This window comes from Astatotilapia calliptera, chromosome 7, assembly GCF_900246225.1.
Source record: "Astatotilapia calliptera chromosome 7, fAstCal1.2, whole genome shotgun sequence".
NCBI lineage: Eukaryota > Metazoa > Chordata > Actinopteri > Cichliformes > Cichlidae > Astatotilapia > Astatotilapia calliptera.
Window position 1 is genome coordinate 31,766,382 of NC_039308.1, and position 21,811 is coordinate 31,788,192.

The 21,811-nt window shown below is 40.1% G+C and overlaps 1 protein-coding gene across 1 annotated transcript; it reads right to left on the minus strand.

Moving 5' to 3' along the window:
* Position 1: 1 nt before the first annotated feature.
* Positions 2-8,629, minus strand: LOC113025997 (erythrocyte band 7 integral membrane protein-like). The gene is made up of 7 exons (XM_026174344.1): positions 8,388-8,629; positions 6,940-7,049; positions 6,626-6,698; positions 3,710-3,792; positions 3,363-3,566; positions 1,919-2,053; positions 2-1,365 (listed from the first exon to the last, which is right to left on the minus strand). Exons 1-7 carry the CDS (start codon positions 8,446-8,448, stop codon positions 1,177-1,179), a joined length of 855 nt encoding a protein of 284 aa, XP_026030129.1. The 5' UTR covers positions 8,449-8,629; the 3' UTR covers positions 2-1,176.
* Positions 8,630-21,811: the final 13,182 nt, after the last annotated feature.

The following is a 21,811-nucleotide window of genomic DNA, read 5'->3' on the forward strand; positions in this document are numbered from 1 at the left end:
ACATGCTTTCAGATTTATTTAGTCATATACACTTAACTCAAAATAAAATCATATCAAATCATACTGCACAAAAGAATGTGTGCTACAAACAACAACAAAGCAAACACAGGCATTAATCCTGAACGAAACTTCAAAAAGTTATTCATGTGTCTGAGGTTTTTTTTTACAGAAACAAATTCATTTAAATTACAATGAAAACTGGTAAACTGGACAACAATCAATCAAACAGTCTTTAGAGAACACAGCAGCACAGTGTTGTCCACTGGTTGTGTTTCCATATGTATCAAAATTCCCTAAATGTCACTATTGTTACCACAACAGAAACCTATACAACTTACTAAAGTAAAATCGAACAACCTTTCCCTTTCCTAACAAAGAAATCTTCTGTGTGGCAACAACAACATGTGGCTGTAGGCAAAAATCACTTCTTGGTCAAACAGTCCAAACACTTATGTTAAAAGTAGGAAAGCAGAACAACAGATTAAAACAGAACGTGTCATTTTCACAATATATAAATTCAAACATGTTTAAATATTTACATGCTGAAAGAAAGAATATGATCAATTATAACTCATTTTTTCAGCTTCCTGATACTTGGACACTTTCTGAAGCTTTAAATGAACAAACTTGCAAATAAATAAATAAATAAACAACTTAAAACAAAAACTAAAGAAAACTCAATTAAATAAATAAAACTTCAAGTTAAAGGTTATGCTAAGACTAAAAACTCATACTACATATTATTATATATATGTTATATAATATATTGAATCAGTGGTCATTTATTGGCAAACACACCAAGATGACTGCGGGGCATTGCCACTGCTGGCTCAAGCTACCCGCTCAGCTGCCAGAGCACCTGAGGCAAAGCAAATATTCAACTCCAGCTCTGATAAACAGAGAATATGCTAAATTTCACAGGTTTGTAATAAAGGGTAAATTCTCAAAGAAGGCCTGTGGGCTAGGAGATGATACCCTAGATTGTGTCACTTTTTTTCTTTGATTATAAAGTTGGAAAAAAATAAAAAGAAGTTATAAATTAAACCTATGTGAAAATAAGCTGGCTGCTTTCAGATGTAATGACGGTGAGGCAATGAAGTTGATTACACATGTATATGTGCTCAGTGATGCATGCTGGGAGTATGTGCATTTCTTTTCTTTTTTTTAGACACTTTCTCATGTATTGACGAATTTCGGCAAAATCTCCAGTGGAAGTGCCAAAATGATGGTGGAGTTCTTCTCTTCAGCGATGGTGTTCAGGGTCTGAAGGTAGCGCAGCTGCAGGGCTGACGGAGACTCTGCAATCACCAGGGACGCCTCCTTCAACGCCCGCGATGCGCTCATCTCCCCCTCTGCTGCGATCACCTTAAGAGGAGAAACAGGAGGGAAGAAAATGAAAAGAGCGCCTTGATCTCACAGCCCAGTGGAAGAAGCCTCTACACCCACAGTTACGACTATTCTTATTACAAAATCTTGCAGAATTCCTTTTTTCTGGGTTGCGATAGATTTCTTGTTTTATTTGTAAATCTCCTTTAAACCAATTTTTAAAATCTCCAATAACCTATTGTTTAAAAGGATTAGACCAGTATGTAACCTTACAAACTACATAAATCTCCCAATGTTACTTTTTTCTCCTTTTTATGAAATTGAAGTGTAGAAAAATAACAACAATCGATAAATGCAAAAGAAGGACACAGGAAACTGGAAGGCAAAAAGCTGAGTGCTATTTGAATACTTTCAAAATAGGTCAGTGTTTCCCACACATTAGGAAATGAATGGCCAGACAATCCACTTGATCTTATTTTGAAATTCAGTTGCTGCTAATTTGCAGCATTTCGTCTCTCAGATGGTCCTCGAAGACATTTCCCTTAAAAGACTTGTGTTTAGACAGTGATATGGAGATGTAGAACCGCCTTACCTTGGCTCGGGCCTCACGGGTGGCCTCAGCCTCAGATGCCATGGCTCTCAGTAGCTGAGGGGGCAGTTTCACATCTTTGATCTCCACCCGCTCCACTTTGATTCCCCAGTCATCTGTGGCATTGTCCAGAGTGACCTGAGGAGACAGCCATGCAATATACCGTTTGTAGTACCACATCTGTAAAAATAGAACGTATGTTTAAAAACCCCTCAACAACAATAGATTTTATCGCAAAGTTTTTAAATGAATGAGAAGGATGTCCCTCATCTTTCAAAGTTTTACATTTTTCAGAACTGTCCAGCAGATGGAGCTGACAGTGGTGACACGTTTCTCTCACAAAGCAGAGAAACAGACACACATTTTACATCTACACACTGTCACACACTGCATGTCTATTTTTACATTTTATGAGCAAAAGAATTCAAGAAAAAGTGTCTATTGGTCATTGTTGATCATACTATGATTATACAACTCTTCTGAGAGTGGAAGCTGTTACTGCTACAAAGATTTACCAGTGGGAATTTTTGCCCATTCATCCAGAAGAGCATTTGTAAGGTCAGACACCAGTGTTAGACAAAGGGGCCTGGCTCACAAACTCCATTCTAGTTCATCCCAGTGGTATTCAGTGGACTTTCAGTCAGCTTCTTCAACACAAAATTCATCCAACCATGCCTTTGTGGACTTTGCTTTGTATATTAGGGCACAGTATGTAACAAAAAAGGTCTTTCCCCAGGCTATTCCTACAAAGTTGGAAGCATAGAATTGTCCAAAATGTCTTGTTAAGCTGAAGCAGTGAGATTTCCCTTAAGTGGACGTAAGAGGCGCAGGCCAAACCCAGCTAAACAATCCAACGGCATTGCTGAATTCAGCGAGTAAGAGGTGTGGTCACAGACATTTGTCCACTTCCTGAAGTACCTCCTGATCACTGTCTCTGTGACTCTGAATTAGAAATAAATATTTAATCATTTACAGCAGCTCAGCATAAACTGGAAGTAAAAGTTTAATGGAAAAAATAAATAATTAAATTCTAAAGCAAACTAAAAGCTGGACTCATCATAGAAACATGGGATTAGCTAAGCTTCACTCAGTTTACAGCAGTTTGTTAGTTTAACAGTAACACACAGTTCGGGTGACAGCTGCATTATGCACCTGGTAAACAAGGCTCAGAGCAAGATGGCATCTCAAAATGCCTTAACAATGAGCCAATAGAGACAGAAGGACTTCACAGAGATGAGGGAATACCTTTTGGATATACCACATATAACAAATGTGTAAGGTCATACCCTTGGACACACCCTTAGAGTGACAGCTCAAAGGCTTATTGGACAATGTAAACGATGTAAAAAAAAAAAAAAAAAAAGAAGTAAATTTTGGAAGTATATAATTATTTCTTGCATGTTTTGGGGTCACAGTTACAGCTAAGAGAAAAGCTGAAGGAGTTTACCTGCATAAAATGTGCAATGTGTTCACAGTCAGACAGAATCTCTGCCAGGTTCTTGTTACTCAGAACATTCCTCAGGGTGGTTTGGGCCAAAAGCTGCGTAGCAGCATCTGCATTACTGACATTAGCCACGGCCAGAGTAGGATTCTGGACCCGGTAGTAGACCAGGGCATCAACACACACTGCCACAGAGTCTCTGGTCAAAACCTGAGAGAAGAACAGTGTTTACACAATACTGTGTAATAAGCTAAAAAACTACAAATAAAATAACTACGCACAGTTATTATTACATGAGCTGAATTCCAGTGAAAGTGATCTGCTTAATGTAACTGGAAGGGTGCATGTCGTACCTCTTGTGGTGGGATGTTAAAGGTGACGGTGCGCATGTCCACATTAATAAAACTGTCAGTGCACGGCAAGACGAAGAACAAGCCTGTGAAATCACAAGAATGCAAATAGTTTCAACAAAGACTAACGCTACAGTAAACACAATAATGAGGAAGCTTCCTCACAAATGTTTGAAAAGACCAGGATGAATGAGATCCTGGCAGGAGGCCAAGTCAAGCTCTCGCTTTATGAGACTGCAGCTGTACTGACAGCAAGGCAAAGCCGTGGATATTTGCAGCTTTCATTAGCCTGTTTCAAGTCACTATGATTGAATTAGTGCATCAAACAATACTAGTGAAATAGACATGTGCTAGGTGTGCAATCATTTAGCAAACATTAACACCACACCGGATAGAGAGTGGTTGGATGCCATTCCTGTCAAGATATTGTAAATTTAAATGGTGAGATCACAGACATCTGTTCAGGAGGGGCAATGATGATAACAACAGTCTCCCTGTGCCACTTCCACCATGAAATCTGAAGCACTCTCAGTCAGACAGGTAAAAAGGTCCCAGTTGGTCTAATACAGTCTGAAAAACATCTTGTGATGCACATAAGCATGTTTATCGATAAAAATCTCAGTTTCAGGCAGAATGAAAGATTTTACAGTAAACTTTCTGTCACGGTCGGACGGCCCTTTCCGGACGACCCTGCTTGTGTTTATGTTTTCTGTATATATGTTTGCTTCTCCCTCCCTGGCCCTCGGGGTTGTTTACGGAAGTGCGCGCCGTGGGAGAGGCGTGTCCTGGCGACTGTCGTCATTGGGAGTCCCTCTTCGCTGTTGCCGGCCCACCTGCAGCTGATTACCTGACCAGTGGTTGGTAATCATTCCTCCAGGCTAGAAAGGGGTATTTAACCTGGACTCGCGGCGACAGTCGACGTGGGATTATTACTCCGAACTGGTATAGTCTGTGCGAGCAGTGTGAGTGTGTTATTCGGCTAGCGTGTGGCTAACGCTGGATTTTCCTTCTTCCTCCAGGAGGGGCGAGCGGAGAAGCGAGTTGGGGAGCACACACACTAAGGGAGTTACTACACGGAATGCACTGGGAGCAAGGGACGAGCACGATTGGAAAATTGCACTTTTGAATGGATTGTTGGACTTATCTGTTTCACTGTAAATAAACGCACTGTGTTTCTGTGAGCAAGAACCGTGCCTGGGTCCCTCTTTTCCGTGACACTTTCTTTGTGAGCCCGTAGATAGAGAAGCCAAGAGTTGCAGGTTGCAGGTGCTATTATTAACCCCATGTTGTCATAAACTCAAGCCCGGGGCTCTCTGAGGAGCCACGTTTCAGCATTTTGAGAGGACACTGCTTGGTTTTTAGATCTAGTACAACAAGAAATCAAAGATAAAGAGACAGTGAGTTGTGAGGTGTATGCAAATTGTACCTCGTGGGAGTCTGTATTTTTTACTTCTATGCTTCTAACAAATCTGCTGCCATTCAAAACACAAGTTACATAACTGATCGCATGGATAAGGCATTCAGAAAAATATGCTGTAGCGCTTGAACAGCTCTGTGGGTGCAGGTTCCCTCGGGCCCCTGTGTGGGGCCTGAGTGAACCTGCACCCATGCCCACTTTGTCTGTGGTCTTGTTGCTATAAAGCCTACCAAAAAAATCACATTTTAATTTTTAGCTATGACATGCCTTGTGTCATTCTGCCCAACAGCAGGAAGAAAACGCTCTTGTAAACACAACACAACAGGACCCACTGCCCCCATGCTTCTCTTTGATTCTTCCTATGGTTTTTTTTTTCATGGTTTTAACAACACAAATATTGGACTGTCAATCAGTGTCTCAAAAACTACACTATGGACTGTCACAAAATAGTAAGTAACACACATTACGTGCCCCCCCCCCCCAAATGAGAAATCCTCAGGATTTACTGGAGGAATTGGCACTACATTTGGTTACCAGATGATGCATGGTAATGTTTCTGTGATCCCCCAAAATGAAGTTGGCTTCTGCGACTTTGAGTCGAGTTGTTTAAAAAAACATTAAGTGGATTTCCATGAAATTTGGTACACGCATTAATATGCCCCGAGAATCAACAGCAATTGCTTCTGTGATTTCATGACTCTTTTTGTCATCTGGTGCCATCATCAGGGTGCATAATTTGCCCAATACTTTGCTATATGAACAAAACGGATCATACATCTAATCAGTACTTTCTTCACGTCGGCATTTTAACAACCACACTGTAATGACACTTGGATATACATTATGTAACTTTTTGCGCTCCCTTGCAGACTGATAGAATTAGAGGTTTTTGTAGTAAAGTAACCGCAACCAAACAACTGGTGTGCTCTACAAAACAAAGGGTGGAAAAAAATGTAACTCAACAATACACATCATATATGAAAAAATTATGTTTAGGTCAATCAGTCCAGTGACTGTGGTCAGCTGTGTGACGATGGGTAAGTTTCCTACACTGTTTGTCTGAATTTAATGCAAGAAAAAAAAACCTCCAATTTAAAGCTCAGCTGGTAGCAACTGATGTCATTAAGTCTGCCAATAAAAGCAGTAATCAATATTAAATTTATTGACTGCATCTAAAATAACGGACAATCTAAATCGCTGGTAACAGGACACTGACTAGTGCTTGTTCTCCTCCCGCCCATTTGAAGCAGCTCTGTATTACGGTAGCTAAAAGTGAGCCACTGAAACACTTAAACAAATGTCCAACAACTGACATTTGCAAAGAAATGTCAGGACATTTGAATGATGATCCATGCAACCACAGCTGAGCATGAAAAATATATTATCTATGAGTTAAAGACTACTAACATTTCAATAAAGGAACTGTATATTTAGATGACTATTTAAAAAAAAACACGATGGTGTAATAAAAAGAGAAAAAGAAATAAAACATGACTTCTTACCTGGTCCTTTGGCTCCTCCTGACAAAAGGCGCCCCAGGCGAAAAATAATAGCTCGCTGGTACTCCTTCACAATCTGTATACAGAGAAAAACAACCCCAAGGTCATATATAATATGTAAGTAAGTATGAGTAATTTCTTTTTCTTGCAGCTAGATATGGAGGTATTCTTATGCATGCTACTTTTAAAAAGAAATGAGTTTTCCTGTAAAGTAAAGAAGCATTTTATCTGGGTGAATGGTAAACAACCATGCGTCACCAGCTTTTAAAAGGTGTTTCTAAAATAAAACAAATAGCACTGTAATTTAAGTAGCTGACCACAATACACATCCATATGGAGATGGGCAGAGTAATCAGCAGGAAAATGAGGGAGAGCCCAACCAGAATCCTGCCACAAAAGCCAATGTCAGTGTTTGGGTTCTCCAAAGCTGGGGAAAGAAGACAGACAGCATGATTTCAACTGGTTTGTACCAACTATGAGAATATATTAATGCATAGTGAATCTTGTATATTTGGACATATCTGCATGTATATTCTTCTAGATGCTAAGAAATTATATTTTAGATTTTATTTTTATTTATTTTATTTTTCAAAGGTAAAATGGAAGGGAAAAATCCTAATCTATTTGGCCCTATGTGAAAAAGTAATTGCCCCCTTTCAGCCTTTCAAATAGTTGAATCAAGAAATCCCTTAAATAGAACCTGTCTGACAAAGCAGGTAAGCTAAAAGATCTAAAAAAAAAAACAAAAAAACAATGCAACATGCCACAATCTAAAGAAACAAAGTGATTGACAATCTATCACTCTGGAAAGTGCTCCATTTCTAAAGCTTTGGTACTCCAGCAAACCATTTTGAAAGACGCTATCAATGAATGGAGAGAACTTGTAATGTTAATAAATCTTCCCAGGAAGAGGCTGCCTACCAAATTTACTGAAAGAGCACATCAACGATTCATCTACGAGGTCACAACAGAATATAAAACAACATCTAACGAACAGTATTCATGAATCAACAATAAGAAGGATATCAGCAAGAGTGCCAAGGAAAAAACACAATGCTGAACAAAAAGGCTTTTTTTGTGTGAAACACATGTGGCCAGTCATCCAAACACCTGACTGCAGTTCTTGATTCTAAGAGTGGCACAATCAGTTACTAGGTTTAGGTGGCAATTCCTTTTTTACATAGGACAGGTAGGGTTTGGATGGCTTTTCCCCCTTAATACATAAATGGAAAGTGCATTTTGCGTTTGCTGTGGTTTTCTTTATCTAATCTGAAAATTTGTTGATAACCTGAAACATGTAACGCAAACAAATTAAGAAATCAGCTCTCTACTTCTGTCAATCCATTCAACAGACAAAATTAGAAGTCAGAATGCCATGAACGGCTTATACTTAACTTACAATAATTTTTTTTGTGTTTTTTTTTACAGTAATTAACATGTATGTTACGTGGTTTAATACTGTTTCTTGAACGCTACTGTCTTGTAAAACATTACTGGACGGTTAAGGTGTGAGTGGAACTTATTAACGGCTTATTAACGGTCAGAGCTAGCTAGCTCGTTTTTTAAGTAATGATCACTAAAAAAAATATGTACTTCTACCAACATTTAATTAGAAATTTCACGCTAATCTAAAAGTAAAACTTTCAGCTAAGTGCCGACTTAAAGAAAAAGCCAAATAACTCGGCTGGGCCAAAGTTCACTGACTTTATGAAGCCATCTCTGTCCAGCTATCAGTAAAAGGCGTAGAAAATTAAGCAGCCGTTACCTAACTGCCGTTCGCGACTTCGGGCTCGTTTCATTTCAGCATCTTCGTTGTCGTCAGCCATAGTCCCGGCCAAATAATAAATAACTAACAGTGACAGCAGGAAATGATAGCGATATATTGATTCACTATGGGCGACAGCCAGTTAGTGCGAGGTGACGTTTACCCAAGTTTTTACTTGCAGTAATCTGACGCAAGGGGGCGTGGCTGAGACCAGCTCCATCCCACGTCCTGGAAGACCCCATAACTGTAGAAAACATTGGAAAAACCACCCGGAGAAGAGAACGAGGAAGTTTCATATTCAGTTCACTATTGTTCATGCTATACAAACGTCTGGAGTCACTTCTCATTTCTTAATGTTTTGCTAAGAAATGTTTAAATATATGCGGCAAAACAAACAGAGTATAAGGTGAACACAGTTTGTTCTAATTACCTTGAAAGTCAATATTTGGTGTGACCACAGTCATTCTTCACAGTCTGAACTTTCTCAGGAAAGCTTTCCAGTATTTTCTCTAAGTGGTCTTCAGGAATAGTTCTCCTAGTTTCTTGGACATTCAGAGCTCTCCTTTGGATGTTGACTTCCTTTTTTAAATTTTTCTGTCAAGATGATGCCAGTAATGTTGAGTTCCGCGCTCTGGGGAGGCCAATCCATCATCGACTTCCATTGTGAGTTTCTTCTATCCAGGTATGTTTTCACTGCACTGACAATGTGTTTGGGACTGTCGCACTGAAAAAAATGAAGGCATTGCATAGTGGATCAAAATCTAAGAGTACTTTTCTGCATTCAATACTATCAATTTTATCAAGGTCCCCAAACACCATAGGCTTTAAATGAATTACATCACAGGACCTCTTTGCGTTTTACAGATTGATGTAGACGCTCACTATTGCACCTCTTTCCTGACCTCTTATGTACATGTCAACAATGATCTGAACCAAAAATGTCAAGTTTGGATTCATCACTCAATAAGACCTGCTAATATTTGGTCGAGTTCTTGTGCAATTTGGCATACCAATACAATCTTTTCCCTAATGCCCTTCTGTAAGACCTTCAGATTGTGTTTATCTGCTGTAGAAAGTATTTTATGCCAGACACTTTTTCTTTTGTTTTCTACTGGTTTAATTTCAAAAGAAACATTTTAGAGTCTGAAAAAACATTGCTTAAAAATTAATAGGAATAAATAAGAAAAAAATTACAACAAATTATAGGTCCTTGGAAGCAAAATATAAAGATGTGAGGAGTGGCTCAAGACTTGTAAAACTAATTTGATTGATCTGTCCTGACTTTGTCATTCTTATCCCTACTGAAGTCTCATTAAAAGAAACAAAACATGTCAAGTCAAACTGAATGTGTTCAGTTCGATGGGGAGATATTTATACTAGATGTATGAGCATCGCCTCTGGTTTGAAACAAAAAAATTTCTCATATTCTAGACTTTCACACAGATCAAAGTATCCTGTGACCACCAAAAGCTAATACTTAACTTTTGAGTCCAAAGCATATTTGACCCAATATTTATACTGTATTTCCAATATTATACTGTTTGCTTACATTTTGAAGCCTAATATATAGCATTAATGATGTCACAAATATGTGCTTGACTTAAAAATGTGCATGTAGGTGTTGGCATCTGAAGCTGAGATGAGATGAGTTGAATATTTTAAAAAAATGGCAGAACCTTTAAGTGAGACATTGAGCTCAGTGCTTGGAGCTCACATTTTTTATTTAAGATGGTCTGATACACCAATAGACCTTGTCAGACAATTCAACTGCAAATGAGCTTAAAAACATTATGTAGTCTGCACCGCCTCATGAGGTTAAAGAAAGATCAGCAAGGTTGACTTTCTTATGGCTTCCTCACATACAAAAAATGTAGTGGAAGTAACAGTCTACTCCATAGGTGTCAAACTCTGGCCCGTGGGCCAAATTTGGCCCGCAGCCTAATTACATTTGGCCCGCGAAGCCATACCAAATTACTGTTAGAGCTGGCCTACTGGTATTATACAGCTAATATATATATTGTTTAGTATTAAGCTTTGCTTGTTCCATATTCAGTTTTCCAGCAAAACTTATTTGAGTCCATAAGAAAAGATTCATTCTTAAATCTGGAGGAAGATTTTTTTTTCAATAAATATTAATGTTAGCTCGCGACTTTGTTCCAGTTTTAAATTTTGGCCCACTGTGTATTTGAGTTTGACACCCCTGGTCTACTCAGTGTGGCAGCTGGAGCCTATTTAAATTAACCTGCTATTTACAGGCTACTGTCGAGGGTAATGCTAACAACTGAAAGTAGCTTCCATTAATAACCCAGGCAATGAAATATTTTCAGTGAATTTATGCGACAGCAGTCAGAGATTTCATTCCACGTTGACATGATAGCGTCACACAGTTGCGGCAGATTTGTTGGCTGTGCATGTGAATCTCCTGTTCCATAAAATCCCAAAGATGCTCTATTGGGTTAAGATCTGCTATTTGACTGCAGTAGCTTTGTGTTATCCTTCTGGGAACAACCATCAGAAAATGTGTACACTGTGGTTTGAAAGGAACTGACGTGGTCAACACCAATACTTAGGCAGGCTGTGGTGTCTAAATAATGCTCAATTGATAAAAAGTGGCCCAAAGTCTGCCATACCATTTAAACCACCAGCAGCCTGAATTGTTGATACAAGACAGGATGGATCCATACTTGTATGCTGTTTACACCAAGTTCTGATCCAACACCCAACTGTTGCAGTAAAAATCGACAGTCATCAAACCAGGCAGTGTTTTTTCAATCTTCTATTGTTTGGATCATTCTCTGTAAGCCCAAGCAGCAGTTATCAAGCAGCTAAACAGGTGTACCTGATAAAGGCACACCTGTTTAGCTATTTAGCTATTTAGAGTCCTCCACCTGACGTGGTTCAAGTGTTCCAGTGTTTTGGCATTGTTCTTTCATCAATGGAGAACATTTCTGCCAAGGGCACATCTGTAAATACCTGATTACAGCTTCTCCAGTAAGCCTCCTCTCTACTTGTTACTGTTGCCTCCAGAGGCATTTTAGAAAGTAAGACATGCTTCAAAATGACATGAGATTGATTTACAGGTTAAAAAAAAAAGCAACCATAAAAACCTGTTGAATACTAAACATGAGAGTTGGTCAGTCTCTGTAGGCTGGAAGACTACCTATGTACCAAAAGACTATTGCAGGGGCCCAGGTTTGAGTCCTTTCCTGTAAGCTCTATTTTTATGTTATAATAATATTAAAAGGCAAAAATAAATCCTAAAAAAAACAAAACACAAACAAATAAAAAAAAAGACTAGACTGCACACGCCACCAAATAATTGGAAAAGGTTTTATCCACAGAACACTTCTGATATAATCTGTGGCTGAAAGAATCATTATCTTTATGCAGTTAATCCTGAATTTGGCACTGAAGTTTGCTTACTTTATTTTATTATCTTTATATTCATTTTAACACTGCTACACCTACGAGTTCAATAATGAAATGTTGAAGGATGTGAATGCATCAAAACTGGGATTTTTTTCTTTTCTTTTGCTCTAAATCAGAATTAATAATTATCAAAGAAAACGGTATTTTGAGGAAAAATTAATAGGCCACGGTATTTTAAATCCCTTTACAGATCCCTACAGAACATGCACAAATGAAGATAAAGCCATCAGGATTAAATTTTACAGTCAGTAATGAAATACAAAATTGGAGCAGATTTAGAGCGTATAGACCATATGTAGACACCAGTTGACGAAGTGCTAGTGTATTTTTTTTCTTTTGGATCAATCCTTATTTGTAAGCTCCTTCAGTATTAACACCAATCATTTTAGTGACAGAGCTGGTTGTTGAGTTCAGGTGGTGGCATGCACAGAAAACCCAGGCAAAGTGCAATTATCCTGGGGAAAACTAAGGGATGGTGGCTGTGCATGTTGCAGTGGTCTAGAGCTCCACCTCACCTAATCCTCTTTTAATTAGGGTGAGAGAAAATGTGGAACCCCTCCTGGATTAGTCACAGCACATTGACAAAGCACCAAGCTGGGACCAGTGTACAAGACTGGTGGCCAATGTGGCCAGTTAGGTACAGCTAAGACCCTCTCATGTGTGAAAAAATACCCTTCCATCTCCCCGAGGCTACCTGGGCTTCGGGCTTCCTGCAGCTGAAACCAAAGTGTCTTTGGTCTCTGGTGAACTGGGAGGATAAGTTACAGCATATGATTCGCTCATTTCCAATCCTTCCCCCATTTTCACTCTCACTTGATAGGCTATTCTATCTGCAGCCAGACTTGCTCCCTATTATCCACCCTTTTTGCTAATCCTACAGGGTACTTTGTCCTCCTCGTTATCTTTCCTCATCCCTAACTATCTCTCTTCATGCTCTATCTGCCCATTTCTCAGTCTCTCCTTTTCTTAGCCAATAATGGAGGTTCAGCTTCATGCCGATGGGGATTAAGGTGAACAAAAGAATCAATTAGGATCCAAATAGTCTACACAAGTACTTGAAGTGTCTAGATAGGGCTAACATTAGCTAGTTTGATGTATCACAGTACAAAGAAATGTGATCAATTATAAATTACAGAGAGCCACATCAGCATCCTGCAGACTTTATCCAAAATGAAAAGTAGCAGGTGTAAATAAATGTTTTTTTTTTAAAACTTGTCTGGAAATGTTACATTTGATCCTAGTAGCACTGTTTTCTTCAAATAAAAATAAACAAAAGTATAAGGCAAAAGTATAAGACTAGAGACGTTTGGTAAGCGATTTAATAATTGACCACTAGGGGTCATTGAGGTGGTTCCTCATCCACTGTGTCACTATTAGCAGGCAGCCACACAGAGCAGTGAGTGAACTGTTATGACAAAAAAATGTGCTGGATGTAGAAGTGAATGGGCAGATATATGACTACAAAAACAGCTGACAAGTTGTTACAATACAAACTGAGGCGTCAAACATAGGCTGGTGCAGCACAAACAGAAAAAAACTGAAAGCAGAGCATAGTTTGTCTGACGCACTGCACAGGAGAATTGCTATAGACCTCACTGTACAGAGGATCCTCTTATTGATATATGGATATTTATGTAGTTTATGCCAATATATCTCAGGAATAACACTGATGAGCAAATGAAAACGGCTTTGGATTAATAACATGACTAGACAGCAGTCATTATATTTTTCCATAAAGAATAATTTCACTGTCTGATCCAGTCAGAATAAAGTATTTCAACTTGTTTCCAGCTATTTATATACCCATTGGGGCATCAGTTGTTTTATGTTTGAATGCAACAGTGATAGACAGTTACAACATCAACTCAGAATTGCCAGAAACGTCATGACTGAACATAAATACGTAAATAACGACTTTAATCAGTTGGAATGTTACGACCCCCTCTGCTAGGCGACAGGAGGGGATAAACATACACAAGCCCTCTCACAAAATCAGAGTAAATAAGGGGTTTTATTACAAACAAACTGAAAACCGACGGGGCTGTTCAACAGACCACCGGGGAAACAATTAATACACAAAGAAAAGAACAGGCAAGAGTAAAAGCTAAGGGTTAACTAAAGTGGGCAGCAAACACAAGAGTCTAATAAAACTAAGGTTAGCTGTATATCAGGTTACAAACACAGTTCAACTATTAGGCAGACAAGAAGGCCACTGCATGTTCACATCAGCACAACAATCCCCCACAGTGTGAAGAATCTTCAGCCTTTTTATACTCCCAGGTGCAGACAATCAGCCAGTCAATTGGTCTCGGAGTGTCATGGGATCTCCAGGCAGCCAATCGTCCGCAAGGTCTGGCACACTGTGATCTGCATAAAAGAAGGCTGGCACAGGACTCCCAGCAGCCAGTCATCCACGAGTCCTAGCACACTTAGATTTGCATAAACACAAAAGGGTAGTCTCACTCTCTCCAAGGCCCAGGGCCGTAACATGGAATGAAATGAGGACCAGGCATTGAGCTGATAATTCACTCATAGAAAAATCCAGAAAATAAAATGGAACGCGCATTTTAAAAACTGATCAACAACCTCTGCGATACTGTGCACACTGAAATTTAAATATCTTATCCTGTGATGGACGAACCTGCCACAAGCCCTGTGTCAGCAGGGTAGACTTGAGTTATATGTAGGAGAAGCCAAAACAAAGAAAAATCAAAATCATGTGGTTGAAAAATAATTACTTACTATTCTTCATTTTTCTGACCTACTTTTAATTCTGTACTCCTCTAATATCACTATAATCCATACATCCACATATATTTTAGTTTTCCAACAAAAACAATCAGCACCTAATAACAATCAAATTGCCAAACAATATTAGATGGAGGTAATTAAATGCTTCAGCAACTGCTAAGCCACATTTTTCCTTATACTGTCTAAACTCATGACTGCTTCCTAAAGGTCACCTTGTTTCTTTTATCCAAAAGAAAGCAAAGACTGATGAAATGATGTGAAGCAACCTTGCAACATTCCCATTATAAGATTAAACCATGATGGAGTCATATATTCTTGTCATGACTTGGCAGGCCACTTCATGTGTGATGAACATTTTTGACAATGAGTTAATACATCCGTTAAGAAAACTAACAAAGTATGATGTTTAATTTAGAAGCTTTTTAAATGCACTCTACATAAGCATCACACAGTCAGTGTTGGTGGGCTAAATGGGAACATAAAAGCAGAGATGGCTCAAGCCGAAGCAACGAGTAGCACACTGGACAAACTTCAGTGGACTTCAGCTCTTCCTGCCTTAGACCCGATAACACTGGGTGGCAGTGTGTACCTCTAAACAGGAAAGATTTCACCTCCTGCCTCCAGCAGAGGAGCTCAGTCTGTGAGAGGCACTGAGGTTTGACCACTCTGAAGCTTAACTGAGGCAAAAATATTCCACAAAAGACCTTACCACAGGGTCCGAGTCTCTATTAATTAGTTTTCCTCACCTTCAAAATACTGTTAAAAAAATAGAGATTTTTGTGACATATTATAATCGATATGCCGTACTCAGGGCTGGGCAACACATAATCGATATACAAATATACTCCACTGTACTGTTTAATCAATCTTTTAATCTAAATAATATTAGAAACCTCAAAACTTCTGCATTTCAGACTTATTTACATACAATGTTTGTCTCATTTTATTTTTTCTTTTGTTTACTGGGAGCAGATTGGCATTAGCGGCAAACAAAAATGTTAACATTTTGTACAGACAGCACAGAAACTAATTTCCAATGCAGCTTAATCTCTCAAAGACTTGTAGTGAGCTCTTCCATATAAGCAGTGCATTATTCTCTGAGCCGGAGGGGATTTATCAAGTCTGCATGGAAGAGCAAGTAGGGTCAATTATAAAATCACACTACCGTATATGTTTTTTCCTCTTCTTTTTTGGGGGGACGGGGGGAAGGGGTCTGTATATAGTTTCAAAGAATCAAATGCAATATGATAAAAAAGAAAAATCTATTTACTTTTGTATATGTAATACCAGATTATCCTGGAAAAGTCTGCAAATAAGCCTCGAACACACGAGTTTACTCCAAAAGTTGACAGCGAAGATGGAGGTCACAGAGGTCACGGTGAAGATAAGCTGAGAACTTGTAAATCCTGTCAATCTGTTTTCAAATTACTGCAGTAACAGCATGCGAGGTGTTGTTTCCGTGTATTATGGTAATGTAATAGTTGAGGCAGGCCTTGGTCTGCAGCTCCTGTTTGTTCGCAGGTACTGCGCTTGCTGCGTTTGGCATTCTGCTCCACTTCTCCCACTGAAATGAGTTCTCTCTCTCTCCCTCTAAACTTACAGAGGATGTGGCGCCCACACAGCTGTTCTCCCCTGAGCTGGCGTACATAAAACATAAAAGGCGAGCCTATATGAAAAATGCACAGAGCGCTGGAATATAATGTGCTTGATACCCTGCTGCTGTCGGGCAGGAGAGAGATAAAGAGAGAGGCCTGCCCTGGATAGATTCCTTTTCTGCAAAATTCGTTTGACTGCAGGCTTGGATGGATGCCTGTGCAAACATTTACTCACCACGCTCAATCCATGGATCACATTACAAAGATTGATTGTTCACTTGCCTCTCACCCTCCACTGTTTCATTGGACAATGTGAAATCAAATGGGATTTTTTTATTATTTTTTTGAAAGAGGAGTATCTGAGGGGTAGAGTTGTTATGCACAGAATAAGTGCTTCTCGGGGAGATGTGAAACGGGTGCGTGTGTTTTCGAGCAAATTCCTCCCATTGTTCTTGTGTATTCCAGATGAATTGAAATGCTGAGTGCCAGACAGTGAAAACAAATCAAAATGATTGTTCGAGTTGAAAGAGTGGCACGTGGCACCGTGTTTCTCTTCCTCATGTCATCTTGTAAATTAGCTGAGCTGCCGTGTGAACTTGTATGGCAATTAATTTGTGACACGCAGGTGATTCGCTACCTACCGCTGCATGATTGCAAAGTTCACTAAAAGTGAAATTATAGACGGGGAACACTGGAATTGCACGCACACTCTTTGGAGAATTTGTAGTCCAATTAAAGCTCAGCGCACAAACACTGCATCGGTGTGGTCGTGCCAAACCATAATCATCATTTCAAGCTATTGCCAAATATTGACTCAGTTGTTTTTAGGGGCCTCTGGGTACTGTATCAAGAAGCCTAACTAAGAAAACAATTGTCCAGGAGGCAGGGAGCAAGGAGTGGAAACTCATAACGACATAATCTGAAAATGACTCTGGTCCCTCGGTGCGCTACAGAGAACCAGATCGAAACAGACATTACTCAGTTCAAGGTGACCCGCAGCTTTTACCCCAGTGTTTTCCAACCAACTACACCAGCCAAAGCGAATCAGACACATATAAGATGTGATTCAGTGCGGCACGCACACGTGCTCCCCCGGTGTTTTAATCAATAGAAAAGTGAAAGCAGGTAAAAATGAGCACAGACACGGCGGGAGATTCTTAGTGTTGCTGTGTCAAAACTGCTCGAGTGAAAGTAAACAGCCGAGAACAGGTGGTTTGACCCCAGAGATGAAAGGTCAGGACACAGGACACTGGTCTCTCTCCTCAGCTAACCTGCTTTCAAAATAACCAAACTGATCCCGGAGACCCAGTACTACAGCAGATTAGCCCCCCTCTGCTGCGTCTTGTCCTCTCCTGCCAACACGTCCGCACTCTCGTTTCCATTTCCCCTCGGTGTCGTCCTCCTATCATCATTTTCCTACACTCCCTCCCTCCTCTCTCTCGCCCCCTCACATCGTTAGCATTTAGATAGTTGAGAGCAGAGGAGCTTGGGTAATAGGCTTTTCCCTTCCCTCCATCCCTCTTTCTCCTCTTGCTCAAATCAGCTGAAGTAAGAGGGATTAAATCAAAAGAACAACAATGATGATGAGAGCAACTGCGAGGGAGAGAAAGGGAGAATCAGGGGATGGTGGGGGCGGTGGTGCATAACGCTTGATCGGGTATGAGCTCATTAACCCGGGCCTTGACAGAACTGATGTTAGAGGTGATTGGAGATTATCACATTTAGGAGATACTTCATCCCCTTATCTCTCTCTGCTCCGCCCCGCTCGACTCCCCCCACCCCTCCTGCTCCTCCTCGCCCTTCTTTTTCCTTCCACCGCGGCTCTCTTTCTCTCAATTTCATCCAGGTCAGTTGTCCGTGGCTCGATTCTCCTGGGTGCAGGGAAGGCAGGTGGAGCTCGCAGATACCATCGACACTGGTTCCTGTGTCTGCTTGATCTCCTAATTCTGCTTCATTTAAACTTCATCAACTGTTCCACTGGACCGGAAGCAGAGAAGAATGAAAACAGGTTGTGTGGAAACAGCTTTCTCTCCCTAGCTCCTCTTTTGTTGTTCGATCTGATATGATATCCCCAAAGCTGCTGCAGCACCCCCTACCACCACCCCCACCCCTACACACAAAAACACACACTTCACCTCTACTCCTGAAAGGCACGCTTTGCACTGCAAAAGATGTCAGTGAGTCTTAAAAGTTAAAAAGATACTTGATTTTCATTATTTCAGATTCGTATTATGTCTCTTGAAGGCTCTTTCTAGCCTTAGATGTATTCTTTTTCTTTGGAATTAAAGACTAGATACTTAAAAATCTGACTGACATTTTTCAAAGACAAGATGCCGTTAGTTCTATTATCTCATTCGCATTAAGTTATCTGGTGAATTGAATTTGACCACAGGTGCAGATGATTTTTCCCTCTGGGTTAGGACTGTCAGCGGGGGTTAGCTCTAAACCCAAACCCACACAACCATAGTTGGAAACTGATCGATGGATTGATAATTAATGGTGTATGCAACTTTATCTGAGACGGCATCATATGAGGTGCTCAAAGTTAAAACAATGCACCTGTTTAGATGTTTAATTCTGAATTGATTAAATGACCCTTTAATTGGGGGGGAAAAGAAGCAAATTTTCTTATAGTGTAAATTAAATATTTTTGGACTTTTAAATTTTAGTCAGGGATCTAATCATAAATCTTTGCACTTTATTAGACTAGGAATTAATCAAACAAATTGCTGGTTTAGTTTTTTTTTTTTTTATTCTTGAAACAAAAACATGTTTTAAAAGATAATTTGGACAAACTGAATCTCATTCTCATTAATTTGTCCGCCACTAATAGAAGAAAATCCGACTTCATGTGTTTCTTGACCTGTGTAACATCTTTTTTGATTAAGTCATTCAATACAGTCTCATTTTTGTGGTGTCAAATAGTGCAATTTTTTTTTCAGTCAACTCACTGGCATCACACAGAACTTGGATCCATTGGCATTACTGGACAGACAGTCTTTATTAATGGTATACTGGGTCTTCGTGCAGTCTTCAAGTTCATCTGTTGGGAACTGGGGAACTCTTTTCTTATTTTTTATACTTCCACTTATACTTTTTTTATACTTACACATTTTTATACCAAATTCTGTGTTTTGCTTTGCCCCTGCAAACAGATGGGTGGGGCTTCTGTGTTCGTTAGAGATGTCCACTCTCTTTGAGATCACAGGGAGCCCAGATTAAAGAAACCTGTTAAAACAGAGTATTTCAAGTAGTTGAAGCCTGACTTTTTGACTCAACCACAAAACGGTGGTCTAAGTTCAAATACAGGAGAATCAGAGTTTAAGGGTTAGAAAACACTGTGTTTTTTTTGTTTTTTTGCAGTGTGTTTCTGCTACAAGCTCATAAACTCAGACACACACACACACACACACACACACACAAATTGGGAAAAGTCACTAATCCTGCTGGCCCTGAACACTGTGCATTCCCCTCCCTCCTCCTTTCACACTGGGAAATTTAGCATGCCCTCTCGGCTGAGGCAGAAAATGAGATTACTGTATTTAAATGACTATGGTAATGGTGAGCATGCTGCCAGGCCCCTGTAGGATAAGGGATTTCTACCACGCTCATTGTTAGCAGTTTTGCAAAGTGCCATCGTCCTGCTCCAGCTCACAATGGTAATGTCATTTAAAAGACATTTCTCTTTCTTTCTCGCACCCCCCACCCACACACACACCTTTGCTTCTTTTCATGCCCCGCTGTTCCACCATCAGCCCCATGTAGCAGTCCCCAGGAGGGCCGGTCTCTGAGTATGTGTGTGCGTGTCAGCGTTCCCGATCCACCAGTCCAGACATAAGGTGAATATTCTTCTTTCAAAGACGCAGTAGAGTGATTGGACACGGTCAGTCTGTTTTGGAAGACATAATCCAATCCATGTTTGTAATAAAGTGTGCTCTCTAAGGACCAACACCATGCGTCTGCTGTGGACGCAGACACCAGGTGGCCAGTAGGTCAAGTGTTTCATGTACCTGCGTGACTTTTAAAAGTGAGGATTTCTTCTGCTTCCTGAGGATGAAGGAGTTTGGTTTACACCTTTGAAAAAACACTAATGGATGTAAACCACAAAACTTTGTAACTAGATAAACGGATAGTAAACAATAAATTTGATGTATTTTACTTTTTACTTGGGATAATCAAAAACTCATAAAACTCACTGATCAAGAAAAATAATGATTATAGTCATATATTTAACTTTTATACCAGCTGTAATCACTGAAAAAATTAGCTTTTGTTAATGCTCTCGCTTTAGTTTGATAAAAAAAAAATTGGATTTTTGATCAAATAAAATTGAAACAATTTAAGAGTCTGTGATGAGCACTACTTTACATAAATTTTACACCAACGATGTCAAACATACAACCATACATTTTCACATTTTTCATCAGTTATAATATATTTTTCACTTTGGTGAAATGAGAAGGATTTACAGCTAATAAAAATGTGATCAAATATCACAAAGATTGTGCATCCATCCATTCTCTTCCACTAGGACCATTTCCACGCTGCTATCTAAATTTTGAATAAATATTCTAGATTCATTTTATCTAGAATGTTCTAGATAAAATTCATTTCTGTTACTACACAAGTAAAATGACATATGGCCTACCGAAAACAAGTGCATGACAGGATTAGGAAAGGATGAACACATAGGCGTCTTGTAGATCTTTGGTGAGCTTGTGTCATATTCAGCGGTCACACACCACAATTGTGTGGTTTCATGTTAAACGGCTGCCATTGTGAACACTGAGGTCATGTCTTTTCTGATAACTTCAGGGGTTTTCTTTGGCTATTTCACAGGCGGGCTGGGCTCGGGGAGAACATTTGCACTACAGTCTTGGCCATGGCCCTATTCCATATCAGTGATCACTGAGCACAGGCCGCTGATCCAAGCTAATTGTGGAAATTATCCATGTGCTCCTTATGGAGTAACAGCGAGGGCTCTAACAAGGAAGGGGGGCTATCCATAAAGAAAAAAAATGAGAATAACACCGACACAGAGGAGGACAGTGGAGAGAGGGCTGCGCAGAGATGGAGTGAAGGAAAGAAAGAGAAATGTGCTCATAGGAACCAAAGGACGGCAACTGTGAGCTGTGATGTTCCTCGGCGTCACAGAGCACTTCATCTTAGGTGGGTTTTTCTCCAGGTCCCCTCCACTTCCATCCGGCCCCCCTGCCACCAACCATCCCCATCCCTTGTCCCTCTCTGCCTCCAGGGCTCCCTGCTGCAAGCCTGATCTATTGGTTCTCAGCAGCGTGCCGAGCGATAAATCATGGGAATGGGGGCCGGCGATGATTAGGTTGTGGAGTGCGGAGATGGAGGGAGAAGCGAAAAGAGAGGACGGATGGATTGGAGGAGGAGGAGGAAGAGGGGTGTAGGTGGGCCCAGCAGCCTTGTGTACAGCAGACAGGTTACTGATGGTGTTTGTTTCTCACAGGCCTGTACCTGTGCAGGGGGCAGATTCTCCTGGGTGTTACATAAAGGAACTATGGGTCTGCCGGGGCTCCGTCGCAGCTTCAAGAACACATAAACTGAGCTGGAATTACCCAGGCGATGAGATATATATGGGCACAGTAGCATTGCTTATTCTGGCCAAGCCCATTATATCAG